General features: G+C 40.3%; 1 protein-coding gene across 3 annotated transcripts in view; it reads right to left on the bottom strand.

Moving 5' to 3' along the window:
- The window catches only part of Zzef1 (zinc finger ZZ-type and EF-hand domain containing 1), a 166,295-nt gene that overhangs the window by 101,491 nt on the left and 42,428 nt on the right, over window positions 1-22,376 (bottom strand). For all 3 annotated transcript variants that reach the window (XR_007213754.1, XM_048366226.1, XM_048366227.1), the window contains 8 exons: window positions 21,606-21,704; window positions 18,400-18,491; window positions 17,373-17,521; window positions 11,148-11,259; window positions 5,221-5,433; window positions 4,116-4,216; window positions 2,424-2,593; window positions 1,281-1,414 (listed from right to left, as the gene is read on the bottom strand). Coding sequence is in view for 2 of the 3 variants with exons in the window: in XM_048366226.1 (XP_048222183.1) it covers window positions 1,281-1,414; window positions 2,424-2,593; window positions 4,116-4,216; window positions 5,221-5,433; window positions 11,148-11,259; window positions 17,373-17,521; window positions 18,400-18,491; window positions 21,606-21,704 (1,070 nt within the window). In the remaining variant the exon portion in view is untranslated. The remainder of the gene's footprint in view (window positions 1-1,280; window positions 1,415-2,423; window positions 2,594-4,115; window positions 4,217-5,220; window positions 5,434-11,147; window positions 11,260-17,372; window positions 17,522-18,399; window positions 18,492-21,605; window positions 21,705-22,376) is intronic.

Raw genomic sequence — 22,376 nt, 5'->3', positions numbered from 1 at the left:
ACTACCAGAAAACCAGTGGTGCTGTGGATCAAGTTGTTAGAGCAATAGCCTTGAGCTAAAGAGCTCAGGGACAGCTCCCAGACCCAGAGTTCAAGCCCTAAGACCAAAAAAAAAAAAAAAAAAAAGATATACACTATCAGAGGAAGAGAGGCAGGGATAGAGTATTTGTGTGTGTGTGTGTGTGTGTGTGTGTGTGTGTGTGTGTGTGTGTGTGTGTGTGTGTGTGGTGTGTGAGCTTTCTCTTGTTTAAACAATGCCAAAGCTTTCCCTTATCTTGTGGATTTACAGACTATGCTCACAATCATAGGAATCATGCCTCCAGAAAGGGCTACTGAATTATTTTGGAGAAATTTACTGTTTTAAAATAAATATACTAAATAGTTAATGCTGTGTAAGGCATTTGATGGGGATTTGAAAAGACTCAGCCTGACAGAAGACAGTGAGGGAGACGGGGGGGGGGGGGGGGGGATGGGGGGGGCGGTGTCACATGAATATAAGTGCTGGAGAAAGAACTGCTTATTCAGGTAAAATATTATTAGTGAAATTCAATTCATCAGCAAAAGAAGGAAAACAAAAGAATACAGGGTTGATCTACTAATGGATACTAGTGTTATCCAAGAGGTCACGTCCTCTATTTTTTTAATAGGATGAAATAAAAATCATTCATTCAGCTACCTGGTAAATGCAAAGAAGTGGAACAATATTCCTTTTGCTAACAGAGTGCTTGTAAATACTTAAAGCACCTCTGTAGCCCACTTAGTCTGAGTAACATGGCAGTGTCTAAAAACTGAGCAATAAAAAAACTGGAGAAACAAAACTTGGTATTATTTTCTTTACAGGTATATTTTGAAGATTCAAATGAATAAAACAGGTCACATACTTACTTCAAAACAATACTATGTAGGAGGGAGAAGAGAAGAATAGGTGAGGTATATTATATATAAAGCAAGATAAGTCTGAGTTTATCATTATTGAAGCTAGGTGATGACTACTTTTACTTTTGTATTTTTTTTTAAATTTTCTCATTATTTGGTTGTAGGCAAGTCATAAAGCTGGAGACTAAATTGTGACTTGTGAAATAAAAGCTTATGAAATACAGATTAGAAATGATGAGCACAGGGTCACGTCCTTTGATATCTATATTGCACATAAAGCTTTGTTAAAGTATCAACAAACATTTGAGAAATTCAAACTGAAATATTAAGAGCAAATAAAAAGTAACAGATCTCATCCTAATTGACTTTAGCAAAAAAAAATCCGCACTTTCAGTAAATAATTACCATCATGGTGAAGAGATGGTGCCGACGGGTCTGTCGATCAGGAAAGAATATGGCAGCCCCATTGAGAAGGGTGTTCTTAACTTCTTGTTTTAGAACCTCCACAAGTACTGAGTCTCCATCTACCTTATCTACCACTAATAAAAAAAGAATAATGAAATTAACTTTCATATATTCCCTCAATGTTTATCCGTTAAACCATTCTACAGACTCACTAGTATTTTGTAGTTAATGCCAAAGCCAAGAAATATTTTTGTATAGGTAAGGAGTTTTATTTCATTACTTTTCTCTACTTTTCAGACACAACTTGGTAAAGCCTTAAAAATGACATGAAACATGGGTGCTGGTGGCTCATATTGGTAATTCTAGCTATTCAGGAGGCTAAAATCTGAGGGTCATGGTTTGAAGCAAGCCCAGGCAGGAAAATCTGAGACTCTTTATTTCCAACTAAAACCTAAAAGCCAGAAATGCAGCTGTGGCTTAAGTGGTAAGCCTTGAGAGAAAAAGCTAAGGGACAGTGGCTGGGAATATGGCCTAGTGGCAAGAGAGCTTGCCTCATATACATGAAGCCCTGGGTTCGATTCCCCAGCACCACATATATAGAAAATGGCTAGAAGTGGCACTGTGGCTCAAGTGGTAGAGTGCTAGCCTTGAGCAAAAAGAAGCCAGGGACAATGCTCAGGCCCTGAGTCCAAGCCCCAGGACTGGCAAAACAAACAAACAAACAAAAGCTAAGGGACAGCAGCCAGGCCCTTAAGTTCAAGTCCCAGTACCAGCACAGTAATAATAACGTCAGATAGTAACATGCATTTCATCCTAGTTTACCATTACAGTCTCCCCCCCTTAATCTCTTGGCTTCAATCCACTGACTTAACTAAAACTGAGACTCAACAGTGTAACAATAATTATTCTCAATATGATATAGCTATATATCTGAAAGTTGGAGGATGAGAAGGCAATTGAATAAATGAATCTGGATTCAAAATAGTAACTCCAATGGATATCAGAAGCAATACTCATTTTTCATGGTGGTGATCTCTTATTGTTTCACATAATCACAGAACCCCCCTGCCACCCACATTTCTCTGAGGTACGAAGTTTGTGGCACTGGCAGAGGGTCACATCCAAGGCATACCCAGTCCCTACCATCACATAAGTGTGTGTAGAGCTCCTTGGCAGCCTGTACTCTCTCTGGATGCTGAGCTGTAGGCTTCCCCTCCTTGGAGGCCGTAGGCACATCTCCCTGGAGCACTGAGAAGCAGCTCTGCAGAAGCTGCAACAGCAGGGTTTGGGCACAGATGCACTCTTCCCTTGGGCTGCAGAAGGACAGAGAACATCAGGGAGTGGAAAGGCAAGCTGCTTTTACATTCTAAGCCATACAGCTATTTACACAGGACTCTTCTCAGTGAAAGGGATGCCAAGTGAGACCAAGTAAGGTAGAAGAGAAAGAATACTGCAAAAGAGTCTGACAGCACAGACTAATCTGACTCTGTAAAATATGTGCCTGCTTCATCATCTGTAAAATGAGACATGTAGAGAATCCTTTATCTGAAATTCTGGGAACCAAGATAGAATATTTTCAAATTTGGGGTTTTTTTCTGATGTAGGAATATCTGTGTGTACCCTACTGAGATCTTGTGGGGCTAGAACCCAAGTCTAAATGTGGATGGATTCCACATTTCACATACACCATATATACATATTTTTATATTAACTAGGTATGATTTTTTTTTTTTTGCCAGTCCTGGGCCTTGAACTCAGAGCCTGAGCACTGTCCCTGGCTTCCTTTTGCTCAAGGCTAGCACTCTGCCACTTGAGCCACAGCGCCACTTCTGGCCATTTTCTATATATGTGGTGCTGGGGAATCGAACCCAGGGCTTCATGTATATGAGGCAAGCTCTCTTGCCACTAGGCCATATATATTCCCAGCCCCTATGATTTTCTTTTTTGTGGTGCTAGGGATTAAATTCAAGGCCTTGTGGCCACTAAGCAAATATTGTGTCACTGAGCTATACCCCCAGGTATACAATATTTTTAGTACATCAAAAGTGTGACTGATTCATCATATGAAGTCAGATGTGAAATTTTCTAATTGTGGCATGTAAAAAGTTGCAGATTTTGAATCATTTCAGATTTGGGATTTTTTGGATTAGGAATGCTCAACCTGTATTATAATACTTGACCTGTTTATTCCAAAATTTGTATAGATAATCAAATAACAAAATGTTATTGAAAATGCTTCCTAAATCAAGTATTTGTATGAAGTTATCGTAGCAATAACCAAATATTTCATATCAGAACAATAAATACTAATAAGAATTAGGGCTGGGAATATGGCCTAGTGATAGAATGCTTGCCTCGTATACATGAAGCCCTGGGTTTGATTCCTCAGCACCACATATATAGAAAACAGCCAGAAGTGGCGCTGTGGCTCAAGTGGCAGAGTGCTAGCCTTGAGCGAAAAGAAGCCAGGGACAGTGCTCAGGCTCTGAGTCCAAGGCCCAGGACTGGCCAAAAAAAAAAAAAATAAATAAATAGTAATACTATTAAGAATTAAAGCAATTTAGAATACTTTTTTTTTTTTTTTTTGGCCAGTCCTGGGCTTGAACTCAGCAATTGAACACTGTCCCTGGCTTCTTTTTACTCAAGGCTAGCACTCTGCCACTTAAGCCACAGAGCCACTTCTGGCCTTTTCTATATATGTGGTGCTGAGAAATCAAACCTAGGGCTTCATGTACACAAGCACTCTTGCCATTAAGCCATATTCCCTGCCCCTAGAATACAATTTTGTATTTGCAGTTTTGTTTGTAACTATTCTTACGATGAGTTCTAACCTACCTTTGTTTTAGTTTACTGTAAAACTTCCAGAAGATCTGCAAATCAAGACCCGTGAAGTCCAGAAAAGATTTATATTTTAAGCCACTTTTCTTTTGCTGCACCTAAAAAAAGTACAGAGACCAGAAAAAGTTAAATTGAAAAATGTATATAAAGAAATATTATAAGGCCTCATTTACTTGTCACTAATGAAGAGTGGAGTGGATTCTATTTGGTTGAAATTTCCATACAAAAGACATACTAGTTACTAAAAAGTATATAAATTTTTTGTGTGAAATAATTTCTCTAAAGTGTGTGCAAAAAATGCATATATATATGTACACAAATACTAAGTACTGCTAACATGACCCACAAAGACTCCCTGAATTTACAACATGGCACTTGGAACATAAATCAATCAACTGGTAATGACAATATCCAGAACTATACTGCAGTATGACTAACCCTTCCTTGCATGTGAGCTGAACTGTTGTAAATCCAAGTGCTACTGCTAGGCCTTTCCCGTTTTTCTGCTGTGTTAAAAGCTCTTGAAAAACAAAGACCTAAGAGACCATATGTATATTGAATCATTAGCCTTATTATGTGCCTTGAGTAAAGAAAGGTCAAGAGTGGACACTTCTGTAATGACACCAAGGCTTTACTGGATTCTAACATTCCATGGTGATGGCTATAAGATTTTTCCTTTGAGTGAGTTGTCATAGTGTTTTATTACAGACTACAAAAGTCAGCATCAAAAACATACATCTTGACATTTTAGTCCTTTTAGCAAATAAAGCTCACCTAGACTTCAGTATACTTCTTCTAAGATTTGCAGAAGATATAATCTATGATATCATTTGGTTACTTTCCCGGAGCAAGTATGATTGGGGATCTTTATCTTATGCCAGTAAGTCTACTCCTGAAGACCTTACAACAATTTAAAGTGTCAGTGCTATAAGTGTCCACTACCTTCCTTGGCCTTGCAATTTCATCACACAGCATGATGCCTGTTGTACTCATTCATACTGTCCTGGCTTCAGTAAGGCCAATTTTTATTGGTTGGTGTTCATTTAACACTGTCATTTGTTTTTCCTAGAGGAAGCCGTCTAACAAACTGAGGAAACTCTACCAGGTCATGAGCAAGCTGTTGGATGAACTGCAGGGTCCTGAGGAGCAGGGTGGCACCACAAGCACTCTCTGTATCCCTTTTGCAGTGGGCACAGAGGATACTTTGCTCTGCTTCTGCTCTTGCAGGCCGAAGGTACCCACTGATGCTCAATCCTTGCACTCCCAAGCGTTCTGCTGACTCCTGACGGGTGCACAGGAACTTCACCATCAAATACTGGGGGAATAAAGAAAGAGATCTCAAGAAGACTCAGAATTACTAGATATAATGAAGGGGTGGGAGATACTTTCTGGGAAGATCCGCCTATGATGTTTGGGGATACAAGATGTAAGTTCAGTATATATAATGAATAGAAAGAAAGATAAGGGCTGGGAATATGGCTTAGTGGTCGAGTGCTTGCCTTGAATGCATGAAGCCCTGGGTTCGATTCCTCAGCACCACATATATAGTAAAAAAAAAAAAGCCAAAGTGGAGCTGTGGCTCAAGTGGTAGAGTGCTAGTCTTGAGCAAAAATAAAGCCAGGCCCTAAGACCACCCCCAGGACCGACAAAAAAAAAAAAAAAGAAAGAAAGAAGGATAATACACTGAATGAAGTCAAATTTTGATAAAGATCCTAATAAGAAAAATGGCTCTCTTGAAGGCAAAAAACAGGGTAATACAAAAAGCCTTTGACAAAATACAACATCCATACATGTTAAAAGCCCTGGAGAGAACAAGAATAGAGGGAACATTCTTTAAAAACAATAAAAACCATATACAACAGACCAACTGCTAATATCATATTAAATGGAGAGAAACTTAAATCATTCCCCCTAAACTCAGGAACAAGACAAGGATGCCCACTCTCCTCATTTCTTTTCAATATAGTGCTGGAATCCCTAGCCATAGCAATAAGGCAAGAGGAGGGCATCAAAGGGATCCACATTGGCAAAGAAGAAATCAAACTATCCCTATTCACAGATGACATGGTCTTATATCTGAAGGACCCAAAAAACTCAGTCCCCAAACTCCTACACCTAATAAACTATTTTGGCAAAGTAGCAGGAAACAAAATCAACCCACAAAAGTCAGCAGCTCTTCTGTATACCAGCAATGTACAAGCAGAAAAGGAAATTATGGAAATAATACCATTTACAATAGCTAAAAAAAATTAATTACCTAGGGATCAACCTAACTAAAGATGTGAATGACCTATTTAATGAGAACCATAAAAATCTAAAAAGGGAAATCAAAGAGGACACCAGGAGATGGAAAGACCTCCCATGCTCATGGGTAGGCAGAATCAATATAGTGAAAATGGCCACATTGCCCAAACTGTTATACAAATTCAATGCAATCCCCATCAAAGTCCCAGCTACATTCTTCACTGAAATAGAGAAAACAACCTATAAATTCATATGGAACAGCAAAAGACCTAGAATAGCCAAAGCAATTCGAGGCAAAAGAAGCAGTGCAGGAGGTATCACAATACCAGATTTCAAGCTCTATTATAGAGCCATCATAACAAAAACAGCCTGGTACTGGCATAAAAACAGACCTGAAGATCAATGGAATAGGATAGAAGACCCGTATATAAATACGCATACTTACAGTCAGCTGATATTTGACAAAGGAGCTAAAAACATACAATGGAAAAAACATAGCCTCTTCAACTACTGGTGATGGGAAAACTGGGCAGCCACATGTAGAAAATTCAAAGTGGACCCTAGCCTATCACCAGGCACCGAAATCAACTCAAAATGGATTTAGACCTCAACATCAGACCTGAATCTTTGAAACTACTGAACAACAGAGTAGGAAAAGACAATAGAACTTATAGGCACAGGAAGGAACTTCCTGAATATAGTCCCAGGGGCACAACAGATAGGGAAGAGACTCTACAAATGGGACTACTACAAAATAAAAAGCTTCTGCACAGCTAAAGACATAGCCACCAAACTAGAAAGACAGCCAACCATATGGGAAAGGATCTTTACCAGCACAGCAACAGACAAAGGCCTAATATCTGTCATCTACAGAGAACTCAAAAAACTAACCCCCTCCAAAACCAGTAAACCAATTATTAAATGGGCAAAGGAGCTAAAAAGAGACTTCACAGGAGAAGAGATAAAAATGGCAAAGAAACATATGAGGAAATGTTCAACATCCCTGGCAGTATAGGAAATGCAAATAAAAACAACCCTGAGCTACCACCTCACTCCAGTTAGAATGGCCTATACTCTGAACTCAGGCAACAACAAATGCTGAAGGGGATGCGGGGCAAGAGGAACCCTTTTCCACTGTTGGTGGGAGTGCAAATTAGTACAACCACTTTGGAGAACAGTATGGAGGTTCCTCAAAAAGCTCAACATAGACCTACCCTATGACCCAGCCATACCACTCCTAGGCATCTATCCTGAACAACAGGTCTCAAGATATCAAAAAGACATCTGCACATGCATGTTTATTGCTGCGCAATTCACAATAGCCAAAATATGGAAACAACCCAGATGCCCCTCTACAGATGAATGGATCCAAAAAATATGGTACCTATACACAATGGAATACTACATAGCGATTAGAAATGGTAAAATATTGGTATTCGCAGGGAAATGGTCAGAACTTGAACAAATAATGTTGAGTGAGACAAGCCTAGAACACAGAAAACAAAGGGGCATAATTTCCTTGATATATGACTGTTAAGGTGGGTGGGGGGCGGTGGGGGGGGGGAAGAGACAGTAGAGACCAGGTCTGCGAAACAAAAAACTTCTTGTCAAATGGTATTTCCCACAGGTTTGGGTCAGCGACCTTACATTATGTAACTACAACCAAACAACTACTAAACATAAAATGGTCTAAAATAGACCTCTCAGTGGATCACAATAGCTCAAAAGCTATGTATGTATGATCATATAAGACAAGAATAAGCAAACTCTATTGTTGACGTTATATTTAAAGTTCTAGGTGAATTTCCTTTGGCGTATGCCATGTGGCTACTGTATATGTTTTTGGTATACTGGGTATTGTATATATGCCTACCTGATCTAGGGAAGGGAAAGAAAAATGAGGGTGTAAGATATCACAAGAAATGTACTCACTGCCCTATTATGTAACGGTACCCCTTTTGTACAACACCTTGTCAACACAATTAAATAAATAAATAAATAAATAAAACTAAAAGCAAAAGAGAGCTGGAAGCATGGCTAATAGAGCACCACCTTAGCATGTACAATGTATTCTGATTTCAAATCCCTAAACAAAAACACTTCCCCTCACTGAGCATGATGCCTGTAATCCTAGCACCGAGAAAACTAAGGATTCCTAAGGCAATCAATCAGCTGGGTTCCTGAAATCTAAGGACTTTATCAATGTGATGGGCAAAGGACTTCCTACAAATGACAGGTCAAAATTTTAACCCAGGGCTGGGGATATAGCCTAGTGGCAAGAGTGCCTGTCTCGGATACACGAGGCCCTAGGTTCAATTCCCCAGCACCACATATACAGAAAACGGCCAGAAGCGGCGCTGTGGCTCAAGTGGCAGAGTGCTAGCCTTGAGCGCGAAGAAGCCAGGGACAGTGCTCAGGCCCGGAGTCCAAGGCCCAGGACTGGCCAAAAAAAAAAAAAAAAAAAAAAAAAAATTTTAACCCAACCCCGTCCCGACAAATACAAATTCCAAAATCAAAGGCCAGTTAACCCAACTTCCTTCATTCTTCCATTTATAAGAACTACATCAGTGATTCTTCTCAGAAGAATGTTGATTAGAAAGACACTCAAAACGAGTGATATATCACTGTTGTAATTACTTTCAACATGCCATGTGAAATTGTAGCTTCTATTGTTGATGATTCTCTTGTATCCCCTTCCTGTGGTTGTACCTGCACTATCACTGTATCTTATCTGAATACATTGAAAACTGTATATACTGGTATTAAAACTAAGAAAGTGAAAGGGAATACCAAAATCGATAGACACAGGATAAAAAGACAAACGACTACAAAAGCAATACTTGCAAAACTGTTTGGTATAAACCAACTGAACAACTCATGGGGGGGAGAGGGAAAGGGGGAGGGGGAGGGGAGAATGAGGGAGGAGGTAACAAACAGTACAAGAAATGTATCCAATGCCTAACATATGAAACTGTAACCTCTCTGTACATCACTTTGACAATAAAAAAAGACAAAAAAAAAAACAGGGCAAGAATTTTTAAAAAGAGTAAAAAAAGACTGCTATTTGGTACAGTAATTTTGAAACAAAAACTGATGCATAATGAAAATGGTCAATGCTCTCTTTAAAGAATCACCTCAAAGCCCCAATTGGTATATGCAGCCCATTTGCTAGGACTTGAGGATGCAGTCTTGTTTATACAAAGCAAAGGTCATTCCTGAGGCTCAACTTTATTTTTTAGTTTGTTTTTGGCAGTACTGGGTGTGAACTGAGGCTTTGTATTTTCCAGACAGGAGCTCTACCCTTTGAAAACACCCCAACTAGCACAAAAATGGAGGGATATCGAGTGAACAAATGCAGCAGTGGTACTCAGTAGAAACCATGTTGAAAATGAACTATACAATTTGTGGGTGGGTATGGAAAGGAAAAAATTGGAGAGAACAAAGGAAAGGGCATCCAAGAAGAATTACCTGTCTTATGAAATGGTAAAACCTCTGCACATCACCTTTATAATAACAATAAAAAGTTTTTATAAAGTTTTTTAGATTTAGGTTTCATATATAGGTCATAATCCAATTTGAGCAATGAGTTACATAAGATCTGGCTCTAGATTTTCTTTTTTTTTTTAATCTTTTGCATATGATTGTCCAGTTGCACCATCACATTTGTTGAATACTGTCTTTTTTTTTCCTTTTATTTGCCAGTCCTGGGGCTTAAACTCAGGGCCTGGGCACTATATCTGAGATTCTTTTGCTCAAGGCTATACTGCTCTACCACTTGAGCCACAGCGCCACTTCAGGTTTTTCTATTTATGTGGTACTAAGGACTCAAATCCAGGGCTTCATGCATTTTAGGCAAGCACTTTACCACTAAGCTACATTCCCAGCCCCTGTCTTTTTTTTTTTTTTCCAATAAATTATCTTTGTTCTTTTCTCAAAAAAACAACTCAATCTTTCTTGCTTTTATTTTTAAATAGAGTCTCATTTTTTGCCCAAGTCAGCCCATACCACAATCCACATATTTATATTTCCCACACAGCTAGGATGACAGGGATGCACCACGATGCATAGCTTCTTATTGATCAAGATGGGGTCTTGTGAACTTGATTTTGCCTGGTCTGGTCTTGATCTGTGATCCTCCCAATCTCAGCCTTCCCAAGTATCTAAGATTATAGGCAAAGCAACTGTGACCAGTTCAAAGCCCAATTTTTGTGCAAACTGCTTTCTATAGTAAAAGCTCCTTCATTAAGGACTTTTCCAAGACTAGTACTCAACTGCATAAATATTTACTGAGTACTTATTGTATAAAAGCCTTAATTCTCTTATCATTTAAGTCTCACCCTCAGACTTATACTAGAAGTTAAGAAAAAATTAAGTGGCCAGATAGCTCTTTGCCAGTTTCTTTCACTGCCAGGCAAACACATCTTTTGTATTTATACCTACATACTTGCTTCTCAGACTAAGATGAACTTCTCCACACATCTCAACCAAGCCAAGGATGATGGCTTACCTTCTAGCACTTTACTTCACACCACCTCTCCTAGAAAGCCTTCCTTGGTGGATTCAAGGCTGTTTTGAATCTTCTTCCTATGGGCTCCAACAGCTCCTGAATATCCCTTTATCACAGCCCGTATTAGAACTCTCTCTCCCACTAGACCAGGGACTCCTTGAGGGTTTTTCCCCCCTCTGGGATTCAGTTTTGGCATCAGGCTGTCCCACAATTAGCAGTGTGTACAAAATAAGAGAATAGGAGTAGAACATGTGAGGGATGTGCTCACTAATGCTTACTTTGGCAACTCGGCACTGCTGAAGTTTGACATCTGTTTCATCCCATTCTTCTTCTAGCTCAAACCAGCCAACAGGATCATCTTCTCCAAGGTCTTCAGATGAACAGCCAGTCCTGTGTACAGAAGGACAATCAAAACAGTTCCCTATTTCTAAGCTTCTCCAAAGTCACACAAGTAAAGCAACATCCATGTAGCAGTTACCTCATATATAAAGCTTATCAATTAACAGCAGAACGAGGTATAGCACCCACTACCCCCTGGGAACGCATGAAGTAGTAGTGATAAATGCCCTCCCAATTCATAGCAACCTCATCTGTAAACTGGAAGTAGAAAGTTTGCTTCTCTATATATTGCCTTATCCAAAGAACAAAACTTAACGAGACTCTGAGAGGCATAATGATGGGCATATCTAAAAAGAGCTAGGAAAAGGGAGGCCCAGCTTCTGTGGTTTGCTTTCCATATATCTGTGACTAATGTGTGACCAGTGTGGGGTTTGGGCACTCACAAACAGCTTTCAGACTCTAGAACTCCAAAAAAGAAAATCTTACTCTTCATAGGCCTCCATGCTCTTTTTAGTTCTTAAGAAGTCCTTCTAAGCCAGGCGCTGGTGGCTTACATCTGTAATCCTAGCTAATTAGGAGGCTGTGATCTGAGAATTGTAATTCAAAGCCAGCCTAAGCAGGAAAGTCCATGAGATTCCTATCTCCAACTAACCACCAAAAAGCTGGAAGCAGAGCTGTGGCTCAAGCAGTACGGTGCTAGCCTTCAGCAAAAGCTCAGGGACAGTACCCTGGCCTTGAGTTCATTGAGTTCAAGCCCTAGGACCAGCACTCCTCCCCTCAAAAAGAGAAAGTCCTTCTAGGAAAGTGTGAGCCACTTCTTTTTTAAGAAGTAGATAGGGGGCTGAGAATATGGCCTAGTGGTAGAGTGCCTGCCTCGTATATATGAAGCCCTGGGTTCAATTCATCAACATCATATATATAGAAAAAGCCAGAGGTGGCACTATGGCTCAAGTGGTAGAGTACTAGCCTTGACCAAAAAGAAGCCAGGGACAGTGCTCAGGCCCTGAGTTCAAGCCCCAGCACTGGCAAAAAAAAAAAAAGTAGATAGGAAAATGCTGTCTGTTTCCTTTCAGGGACTAAATGAACAAAGAGCAGTAGTAGGAAGTCTTTTCAAGTACCATTTCAAAAAACTTAGTACTTAGCTTGTGACTTAGCCACCAACTAAGCAGTACTGAGGTAGCTTATATGGAATGGACAAACAAACACAGGAAACCACAGAATGGGGAGGGGGAAGACAATCCAAAGTATATTCTATAATAAAGAAAATACATTTTCTTCTTAACATGGTTCTTGGCATAATACAGTCACCCCACTGGAACAGGTGGAATCTGCTTAGCCCAAAACTGTAAGTCTCATCTGCAATACAAATTTGAGGGATTTTTTAATGTGTTCTTTAAGGGCTGCAATACAGCTCAGTGGTTGAGTGTCTACCTAGGATACATAAGGCCCTGGTTCAATCTGTAGCTACATAGTCCACGCTGGTCTCAAACTCTCAATTCTCCTGTGGCTCCCAAGTGCTGGGACTATAGTATCTGCCACCATATGCAGCAACAAGTTTACTCTCTATGGGTCCTCAAGGAAACCTCTGCCATACAAAAAGATGGAAAGATCTAAGAGAACTGAGAAGCAAACTCACTTACTAATCTATACTGCACAGTAGGCAGTATGGGCAAAGAGAGTTGAATACTAATCCTATTAAATATGCACAGCCAGTGCACAGCTAGCCCTGGAACATGTAGAACAGAGGGACACAACAACAAAAATGGGCAAGCAAATGCATGCACGTTAAAATGTGAATTTTAAAGCGGAACTAGTGATATACAGGCCAAAGAAATCAGGATTTACAAGTAACTCAGATTAGAACCAGCTAAAGTTATTAAGGGGGAAGCAAATAAGCCTATGTGTAGGTTAAATAGACTGAAAGACATTGTGTAACAGATTTAGAAAAATCCTGGCTGGGCACTGGTGGCCTATACCTGTAATCCTAGCTACTCAGGATGCTCAGGATCTAAGGATCACGGTTTGAAGTCAGCTGGGCAGGAAAGTCTATGAGACGCTTATCTCCAATCAACCACCTAAAAACTGGAAATGGAGCTGTGGCTCAAAATGGTAGAGCACTAGCCTTGAGCAGAAAAGCTCAGGGACAGTGCCCAGGTGTTGGGGACTGTTTTGGCCTTGGTGGAAGAAGGGCACCAAGAGTGAGACGCTGCCCTTCTCCCAGCCCTGGGACAATGGGGGAGGGAGCACCTCCCACCTTTCAGCCTCAACCGGAAAAGAAGCCCCCCCACCCCCCCACCCCCCGCCCCTTGAGAGGCGAACACGTGCGTGCCACCATGATAGGGTTGTTCAGCCCCCAAAGAAGTCTCATGATCACTTGGGGCAGCACAGTCAGCCAATCAGTCAGTCACCCCAAGTCCTTCCCCTTCCGCCTTTGTCATCATAATAAATTTCTCTGGCCCGCCCTCAGAGGGCTGAGACGCATCCAACCATCGCAGCGTGTCCCTGATGCCTTCTTTTCCATCCCTGCTCCTGGTAACATGTGAGGGGAATGGGGGGAGGGGAGGCTTCAGCAACCTTTCCTCAACTTAGCGCAAGTCCACGAGAGTACGCCTTGGCCTTCTGCCGGCGGAAGGCAAGGCCGAGTGCTCTTTCATAGATTTTAGGGTTCAAGCATTCTCCCCGGGAGATCGGGGAGAAAGGGATTGTTCAGATCCCGACACCCAGGCCCTGAGTTCAAGCCGTATGAATAACAACAACAAAAATCATCCTGGATAGACTGAAAGTCACTGTGTGTAACATAATCTTTCAAAGTCTTACATTAGGCATATCTTTTGTTCCAATTCCTTTAGAGAACTGAAATTAAAACCATGGGGTAGAAATGAGATTTAGACTGCATTTTCTACAAGTGCCTTGACAGTGAGTGAGTTTGGCAGCACTAGTATTCTACAGATGCTGAATGATAATTTGTCAGGGATGCTGCTAAAAAATTCAAACAGGGGGATTTACAGATTGCTACTACACACTATAGATTGCTATTACACACACAAGTGTGGTCCATTAATGGGCAGTATCAGAGTCACCTGGGAACTTGTTAGAAATGAAGTCTTAGCCAGGCATGGTGATCTAGTCACACCTATAATCCTAGCACTTGGAGGATGAGGCAGCAGAAGTGTGAGTTTGAGCAGGGCTGGGAATGTGGCTTAGCGGTAGAGTGCTTGCCTAGCATGCATGAAGTCCTCAGTTTGATTCCTCAGCACCACATAAACAGAAAAGGCCAGAAGTGGCTCTGTGGCTCAAGAGGTAGAGTGCTAGCCTTGAGCAAAAAGAAGCCAGGAACAGTGCTTAGGCCCTGAGTCCAAGAGAGCACGCGCGGGAGAGGGAGGGAGGGAGGGAGGGAGGGAGGGGGAGAGAGAGAGAGAGAGAGAGAGAGAGAGAGAGAGAGAGAGAGAGAGAGAGAGAGAGAGAGAGAGAGAGAGAGAGAGAGAGCTATGAATTTGAGGCAGCTTTGGCTACTAGTGAGACCTTGGCTTCAAAAAAGTCTCAGGCCCTAACCAGAGCTCTGAACCAGAACCTACATTTTTATCAAATCTCTTGGTGATATAAACGCACATTAAGGGGGCTGGGAATATGGCCTAGTGGTAGAGTGCTTGCCTCGTATACATGAAGCCCTAGGTTTGATTCCTCAGCACCACATATATGGAAAAAGCCACAAGTGGTGCTGTGACTCACATGGTAGTGTGTAAGCCTTGAGCAAAAAGAAGCCAGGGACAGTGCTCAGGCCTTGAGTTCAAGCTTCACGACTGGCAAAAAAACAACAACAAAACAAACAAAAAATAAATGCACATTAAAGTACAAGCAGCACCATACTGAATGACATTTGAAGAGTCCTATTAAATCTAACACGTTACTTGTGAAATGCAGTACCACAAATGGTAAGTCTAGGTCCTGCTCCATGAGTTTTAACAGAAAGTTAGCAGTAGGGGAAGAGGTTAGGGGAGGGGCAATACCCTCCAAGATATCACCAATGACCTCTGTGGCTATATCCAACAGTCTACTTGTTATCTTGTTGACTACTAAGTAACACTGGAAATCACAGTCATTCCCTGCTTCTTTCCTTTTTCCTTGGCTTCTTGGGTATACAACCCTGGCTTTTCTACTACTTCTGAGTCTGTTTTTCTTTGTTGGTCCTTAAATCCTGGCATTGCAACATGACGACTTAAGTTACCATCACTTCCCAGTCCATGCATTTTTATAGGGTCTTGCTAGCTCAGGCTGGCAAAGTGCTAGGATTACAGGCATGTACTACCATGCCTGAAATTTTAAACTACAATTTTAATTATTATGTCTGTCTCTGAAGAACAAGTTTCTCCTCCAGGCTCCTGCTCCTGACTTGTTTGTTCATCTGACACACCTAGTGTCCATATAAACACGTAGACACCAGAAAGGTCCCCTCAGGATGTCAAACTAAGCAGGGCCATTATTGAATTCATTCACCCTACAAACTTGCTTCTCCCCAGAGTATTTATTTTCCCTTCCAGAGAAAAGTGCTAAGTCTTCCATCTGCTCACATTAAACCCCAGATTCAGTGCTTTCTTCCCTTTCCTGTTATTAGTCAGCCCCTAGGGCCTGCTGTTTCAACTTCTAGGAGCCACTTTATTAGTCTACTTCACTCATGCTACTGTACCTCTGACTTCCTGAGCAGTAGTGTCAGCCTCTTCTTATGCCCCTGCCTCCATGCTTGCTCTCCTCCACCCATGCTGCCACACCACAAGCCACAGTAGTTCTTCTAAAACATATGGTTCACCTCCTCACTCCATCTCTCAAAAGCTCTTCTACAACCTGCTCTACCTTCCCTCCTGCTTGCTATCCTCCCAATCACACTTTGCTCTAAGGATAAAGTCAAAGATCCACAACAAAGAAACTTCTACTGTCTTGGCCTTTCCCAGCTCTCCAACTCTGTCCCTTGACACTCTCCCTCCACAGTACACCTCAGTTACACTGTCGGCTACCAGCTCCTCTAGTGGGTCCTTCTGCCAGCTCTTCTCTTTGCTCAACCACTCTTCTACTTCAAGCAGCTAGTTAACGGTAACTCATCCTTCAATACAAGAGAGCACTGCTGCTTCAACAAGAGGATTTCCTTGACCAACAGAGGCTCTCTACTCCTAGCACCCTTCTACACAGCACTCCTAAGGTAATTGACTCTTAGGCTCCTTGTCTGCTCTGGCATTACACAGAAAGCTTTTTGCAGCAGGGGCTGTGCCACTTTCCTCATGTTGTATTTTTATGGTTTAGAACTAGGGCTGGCACATTAATAGGTGCTTCATAAATATTTTCAATGAAAGTAGAGGGAGCAGAGAAGGGGTAAATTTTCCAGGGGTGTGGTAACATTGAAGACTTCAGTTTTCCCAGATACAAGCATACATTATTCCTCAACTATTATTAAGATGGTACCTGTGGTGAAAGAGTTTGAGTAAGCTATGAATAAATTTTAGTTTACTCATCTTTGCACATATTACTAGAAGGCAGTGGATGCTTATGGCCACTGAGGTAGGACAGTGACACCTGTTTTATAAAGACAAGAAAGCACAGCTCAATAATAAGAGAATAGACATTTTGTTGAATGGGTATGTGTGTGTGCACGTGCGCACACACACGCACATGCGCATGTGCTAGTCATGAGGTTTGAATCAAGGCCTGGGAGCTGTTTTTTGTTTTCTTTTGGGTTTTTTTTTTTTTTTTTTTTTTTGCCAGTCCTGGGGCTTGAACTCCAGGTCTTGGCACTGTCCCTGAGCTTCTCTGTGCTCAAGGCTAGCACTCTACCACTTGACCTACAGAGCCACTTCCAGCTTTTTCTATATATGTGGTGCTGAGGAATCAAACCCAGGGCTTCATGTATATGAGGTGAGCACTTTACCACTAGGCCATATTCCCAGCCCCCCGGAGGTGTTTTGCTCAAGGCTAACACTCTACTAGTTGAGCAACAGTGCCACTTCCAGATTTTTGGTGGTTAATTACAGATAAGACTCTTATAGATTTTCCTGATCAGGCTGGCTTTGAACTGCAACCCTCAGATCTCAGCATCCCAAATAGCTTAGCTTACAAGCATGTACCACCAGTGCTCCATTAGACACATTATTAGTAATTGCACAGATTTCAGTTCTTACCTGTGTTTTACAAATTGCCTGAGTTCCTGAAGTTTCCATTTGTCATATTTTTCAAAGCGTTTAAAATGTTCTTCTGCATGAAATTTATCAGAAGATGAGTTATAGGCAAATACCAGCCCACACTGAGCACCAATACCACCACGGCGAACCTAGAAAGGGAGAGCCAGATGGAGAACATGAAAGGGGCAAAAGTTCTGCTTCCAATTAATATTGTTAAATTTTAACCACCATATCATTTGAAATGGAGAAAATGATTTCATTGTTAAAGTTCATAGACTTCGTAAACTATGTAGAGTAGAATGATAATTTTCATCATTGTGTAAGTTAAAATGTATTCTGTGAAATATATGTAATAACTTAAACCCAATAAAAAATTCGTATACAAAAACCTATACTAGAAATAGGTACCAACATAGAAATAAGAGACAATAAAAGTATTCTAATTAAGAAAAACCAGGTTAGTTAACTGTAACCCCTCTGTACATCACCTTTCTAATAAAGTTTAAAAAATCTAACCACATAATGCAAAACAAAACCAATGAAATAATTTTTTTTTTTTTTGTTTTTGTTTTTTTGGCCAGTCCTGGGCCTTGGACTCAGGGCCTGAGCACTGTCCCTGGCTTCCTTTTGCTCAAGGCTAGCACTCTGCCACTTGAGCCACAGCGCCACTTCTGGCCTTTTTCTGTATATGTGGTGCTGGGGAATCGAACCCAGGGCCTCATGTATACGAGGCAAGCTCTCTTGCCACTAGGCCATATCCCCAGCCCCCAATGAAATAATTTTGAAATATATTAAGCCATGGAAAAATAATAAAGCTACTTCCCAAGGAATGTTCCTTTACTTTCAGCATCCTTATAGTCATACTCTTGACAGAATTACAAAGCCATACATGTGTATATCCCTACCTTCTGTTATAGGCTTGACACATAGTAAGTAAAAACAAATACCTAATGAAAAAATCAGTGACATGGACCTCTGAGATGTAATCTATTACCCAAAATTAGTAAAAAGAACATTGGAGAATTACCATAATTCTTATCTGTGTAACTTGGAAGGCAGATTCAGTTCCTGTAGAAAAAATAGTACTTGCCCTGGTTTTTCCGGTCTCTGTAAGAAAACCTGAAAAAAAAAAGAAAAATTAGAATTAGAATTTATAACCTTAAGATCCAAGATCAACAAAAGCAAAGGATAACTAGCCTATCTGGAAGAAAACAATAACATATTTAGTACCTTCACAAATTTTTATCTCTTTGTACAGACATAGCCACCTGAACAAACCCTTAATGTTTATAAAGACTATTACTTTATTGTTTTATATTTTTGGTTGAACTGGGGGTTTGACATTAGGGTACTCAGGCACTTGAGCCACGGTCCCATCTCTTTTTGCTTATGTTTCAGATAGGGTCTTGTGCTTTTGTCCTAGGCTAGCTTTATCTCTTCCTTCCTTGTAGCCAGAATTACATAAGGCTGTGACTTTAAATCAGAAAGAAAGAAAACTGGACAATCATTTTCCTGAACCATATCTAAAACAATGACTCATGTTTGACTAAGCTAATAAGGCTGATGAAGGTAAGTAGGCTTAGGAGCTGAAAAATAAAAAGGATTAGTTAGCTTCTAGAACACTTTGTTGGGAAAGACAGAAAAACACTGAAATGGGAAAAATATTGCTGGTAGCCTGTCTACACAATTTAAGTCATCTCCATCTTTTCTTGTTTCTAAGTACAATAACAAAAATGTATATAACTACTAACAGTAATACCAAAAACCATCCCAATTGTTGATCTGTCACCTTTCCCAGATGTCTGTATTATTCTATTTAATGGAATCAATTATATGACTAGAAGTGAGGCTCAATTGGCAAAGTAAGAAAAGGCTGATTGAGAAAAGGGCTTAGGAGGTCCTAGGTTTAAGCCCTGGTATATTAATCATGAAGTTCCTGCCTATGCCAGTAAGTTCTAATGTTTTTCCTACTCCTTCCAGTAGTAGTTTCAAGGTTTCAGGTCTGGCATTGGTCTTTGGTCCATTTTGCATTAATATTAATGCAAGGTGACAGACAGGGACCAATTTCAGTTTTTTACATATGGATGCTCAGTTTTCCCAACACCATATACTGATGAAGCTTTTTGCCAACATATATTTTTGGCTTTCTTGCCAAATATCAGATGACTGTAAGTATATGAGTTTTAATTTTACTAAGTGAAGTGAGCCAGACCCAAAGAAACATGGACTCTATGGTCTCCCTTATTGGGAATAATTAGTACAGGTTTAGGCAAGTCATAGCAGAGCATCACAAGGCCCAATAGCTATACCCTTATGAACACATAAGATGATGCTAAGTGAAATGAACTCCATGTTATGGAAACAATTGTTATATCACAGTTGTAACTACTTTCAATGTCCTATGTGTATCTGTAGCTTCTATTATTGATGATGTTCTTGTATCACCTTCCTGTGTTTGTACCTACACTATCTCTGTAATGTTATCTGAGTATATTGGAAACTGTGTATACTGGTATTGGAAGTAGTAAATTGAAAGGGAATACCAAATTTGAGAGACACAGGGTAAAAAAAGACAAACAACTACAAAAGCAATACTTGCAAAACTGTTTGGTGTAAGTGAACTGAACACCTTCGGGGGGAGAAGGGAAAGGGGGAAGAGGGAGGGGGGTATGAAGGACAAGGTAACAAACAGTACAAGAAATGTATCCATTGCCTAACGTATGAAACTGTAACCTCTCTGTACATCAGTTTGATAATAAAAATTTGAAGAAAAAAGAAAGTATATGAGTTTATTTCTGGGTCTTCCTGTCTATTCCATTGGTCTTCAGGCCTATTGTTATGACAGTACCAAGTTGTTTTTGTTATTATAGCTCCTAGTTAAAAAAAAAATTCAAGAATTGTGATACCTCTAGTATTGCTTCCCTCTCCCCAAGATTTGCTTTGGCTATTTGGGTCTTGTGGTTCCATATGAATTTTTGGATTGTTTTCTCTACCTTGGTGAAGAATGACATTGTGATTATGATGGGTACTCTATCGAATTATAGACTGTATTTGGAAAAGGCCATTTTCATGATATTAATCTGTTGATGTTTTGTAAGTGCTAGAACATTCTACATTCTTTATTGAATCATCAAGACTCAAAACAAAGGAAGGTGGGCTGGGGATATGGCCTAGTGGCAAGAGTGCCTGCCTCGGATACACGAGGCCCTAGGTTCGATTCCCCAGCACCACATATACAGAAAACGGCCAGAAGCGGCGCTGTGGCTCAAGTGGCAGAGTGCTAGCCTTGAGCGGGAAGAAGCCAGGGACAGTGCTCAGGCCCTGAGTCCAAGGCCCAAGACTGGCAAAAAAAAAAAACAAAAAAAAAAAAAACAAAGGAAGGGGTGACACTGTGCAAAAAAAAAAAAATGTACTTTTTACCTGACTTATGTAACTGTAATCCCTCTGTACATCACCTTTATAATAAGTTAAAAAGTATGAAAAAAGGGGCTGGGAATATGGCCTAGTGGCAAGGGTGCTTGCCTCATATACATGAAGCCCTGGGTTCAATTCCTCAGCACCATATATATAGAAAAGACCAGAAGTGGTGCTGTGGCTCAAGTGGCAGAGTGCTAGCTCTGAGCAAAAAGAAGCCAGGGACAGTGCTCAGGCCCTGAGGTCAAGCCCCAGGACTGGCCAAACAAAAAAAAGTATGAAAAAAGACTGTAAGTATATGAGTTTATTTTTGGGTCTTCCTGTCTATTCCATTGGTCTTCAAGCCTATTGTTATGACAGTACCAAGTTGTTTTTGTTATTGTAGCTCCTAGTTAAAAAAAAAATTTCAAGAATTGTGATACCTCTAGTATTGCCTCCCTCATTATGTTTCTAGCAGTGTGGTGTTGAGCCACTGTGTTTCTTAATACTTTAAGCTAGCACAACAGAAAGAGAAACTAAACTTAAATACCGACAAAAATAGTATTTCTACTCCAAGGGAAGTCCACATCCATGCTTTTGGAGCTACAGTGTTAAACAGCCTTCAGGCTCTCAAGTATTTATACATTTATACAGGTCATTAGTACTGAGTACATTACTACTTAGTACTGAGTACAGAAAAGTAAGAGTAAGTGTTCAGAACTATCACCAACTGAAAACAAGCTAACACAAAGACTACACATCTAAAAACGTCACCTAGACCAGATGTAGCTTCATAGCTTACCTACTGCTACACTAGAAACAGATGGACCCACCACTCACCATCCCTTGTCCATGGTTCCACAAGGAGATTTTCAGGTCCTGACTTGTCTTCTTTTCCTTTGACATCACAAGCTTGAAGAGTCAACTGAAGAGGTTTACCTGACCAAAGAAAAGAAGGAAACCTTAAAATTGGCTCCATGGAGAAATAAAAACTAAGAAAGCGCCTGTGGCCACTCAAACTGCTGACTAAAATTTTGACTGTTTAAAAACTAAAACAGAGCAGTATTAGGCTAAATTGACACTATCCTTCTGTTTTTCTGAAAGAGGCAAAGTATAACTATGTCCTTCAGTTATTACAAGAAGTCTCTAGAACAATCACTTCAGCAAGAACACATATACATTAATACTATACACTCAATACATTTTGGGGATTCCTAAGATACTGTTTTGAAGCCAATAGTCAGTTCAATTGGAATTGCATTTAATATTTTAGTCCTAGTACTTTAAAACATCTCTAGGAAATTTTTGAAAGTTTCAAGAATCAAAGATGATTGATCAACAAGAGGATCATGATGATCATCAAAGATGACTGAAAATTAGTTTCCTTCAATAATATAAGGAATACCTATTAGCCTATTACAGAACCTAAAATTATATCATTACTCACAATGTATAATCCCCTATACAGCCCTCCCCTATTCACCACTGTCTGACTAACCACTGGTCTATAGAGTAAACTTTTCTAGAGAACACTTTTCAGCTTCTATATAACATCTTTCCTTCCCATTGAGCCATGCATGTTCTGGGTCTCCTCCTCTTTAAGAGAAGACC

Source organism: Perognathus longimembris, chromosome 17 (genome assembly GCF_023159225.1).
Source record: "Perognathus longimembris pacificus isolate PPM17 chromosome 17, ASM2315922v1, whole genome shotgun sequence".
Lineage (NCBI taxonomy): Eukaryota > Metazoa > Chordata > Mammalia > Rodentia > Heteromyidae > Perognathus > Perognathus longimembris.
Note: the sequence above shows the minus strand (reverse complement) of the source record. Positions and strands in the feature narration are given on the sequence as shown.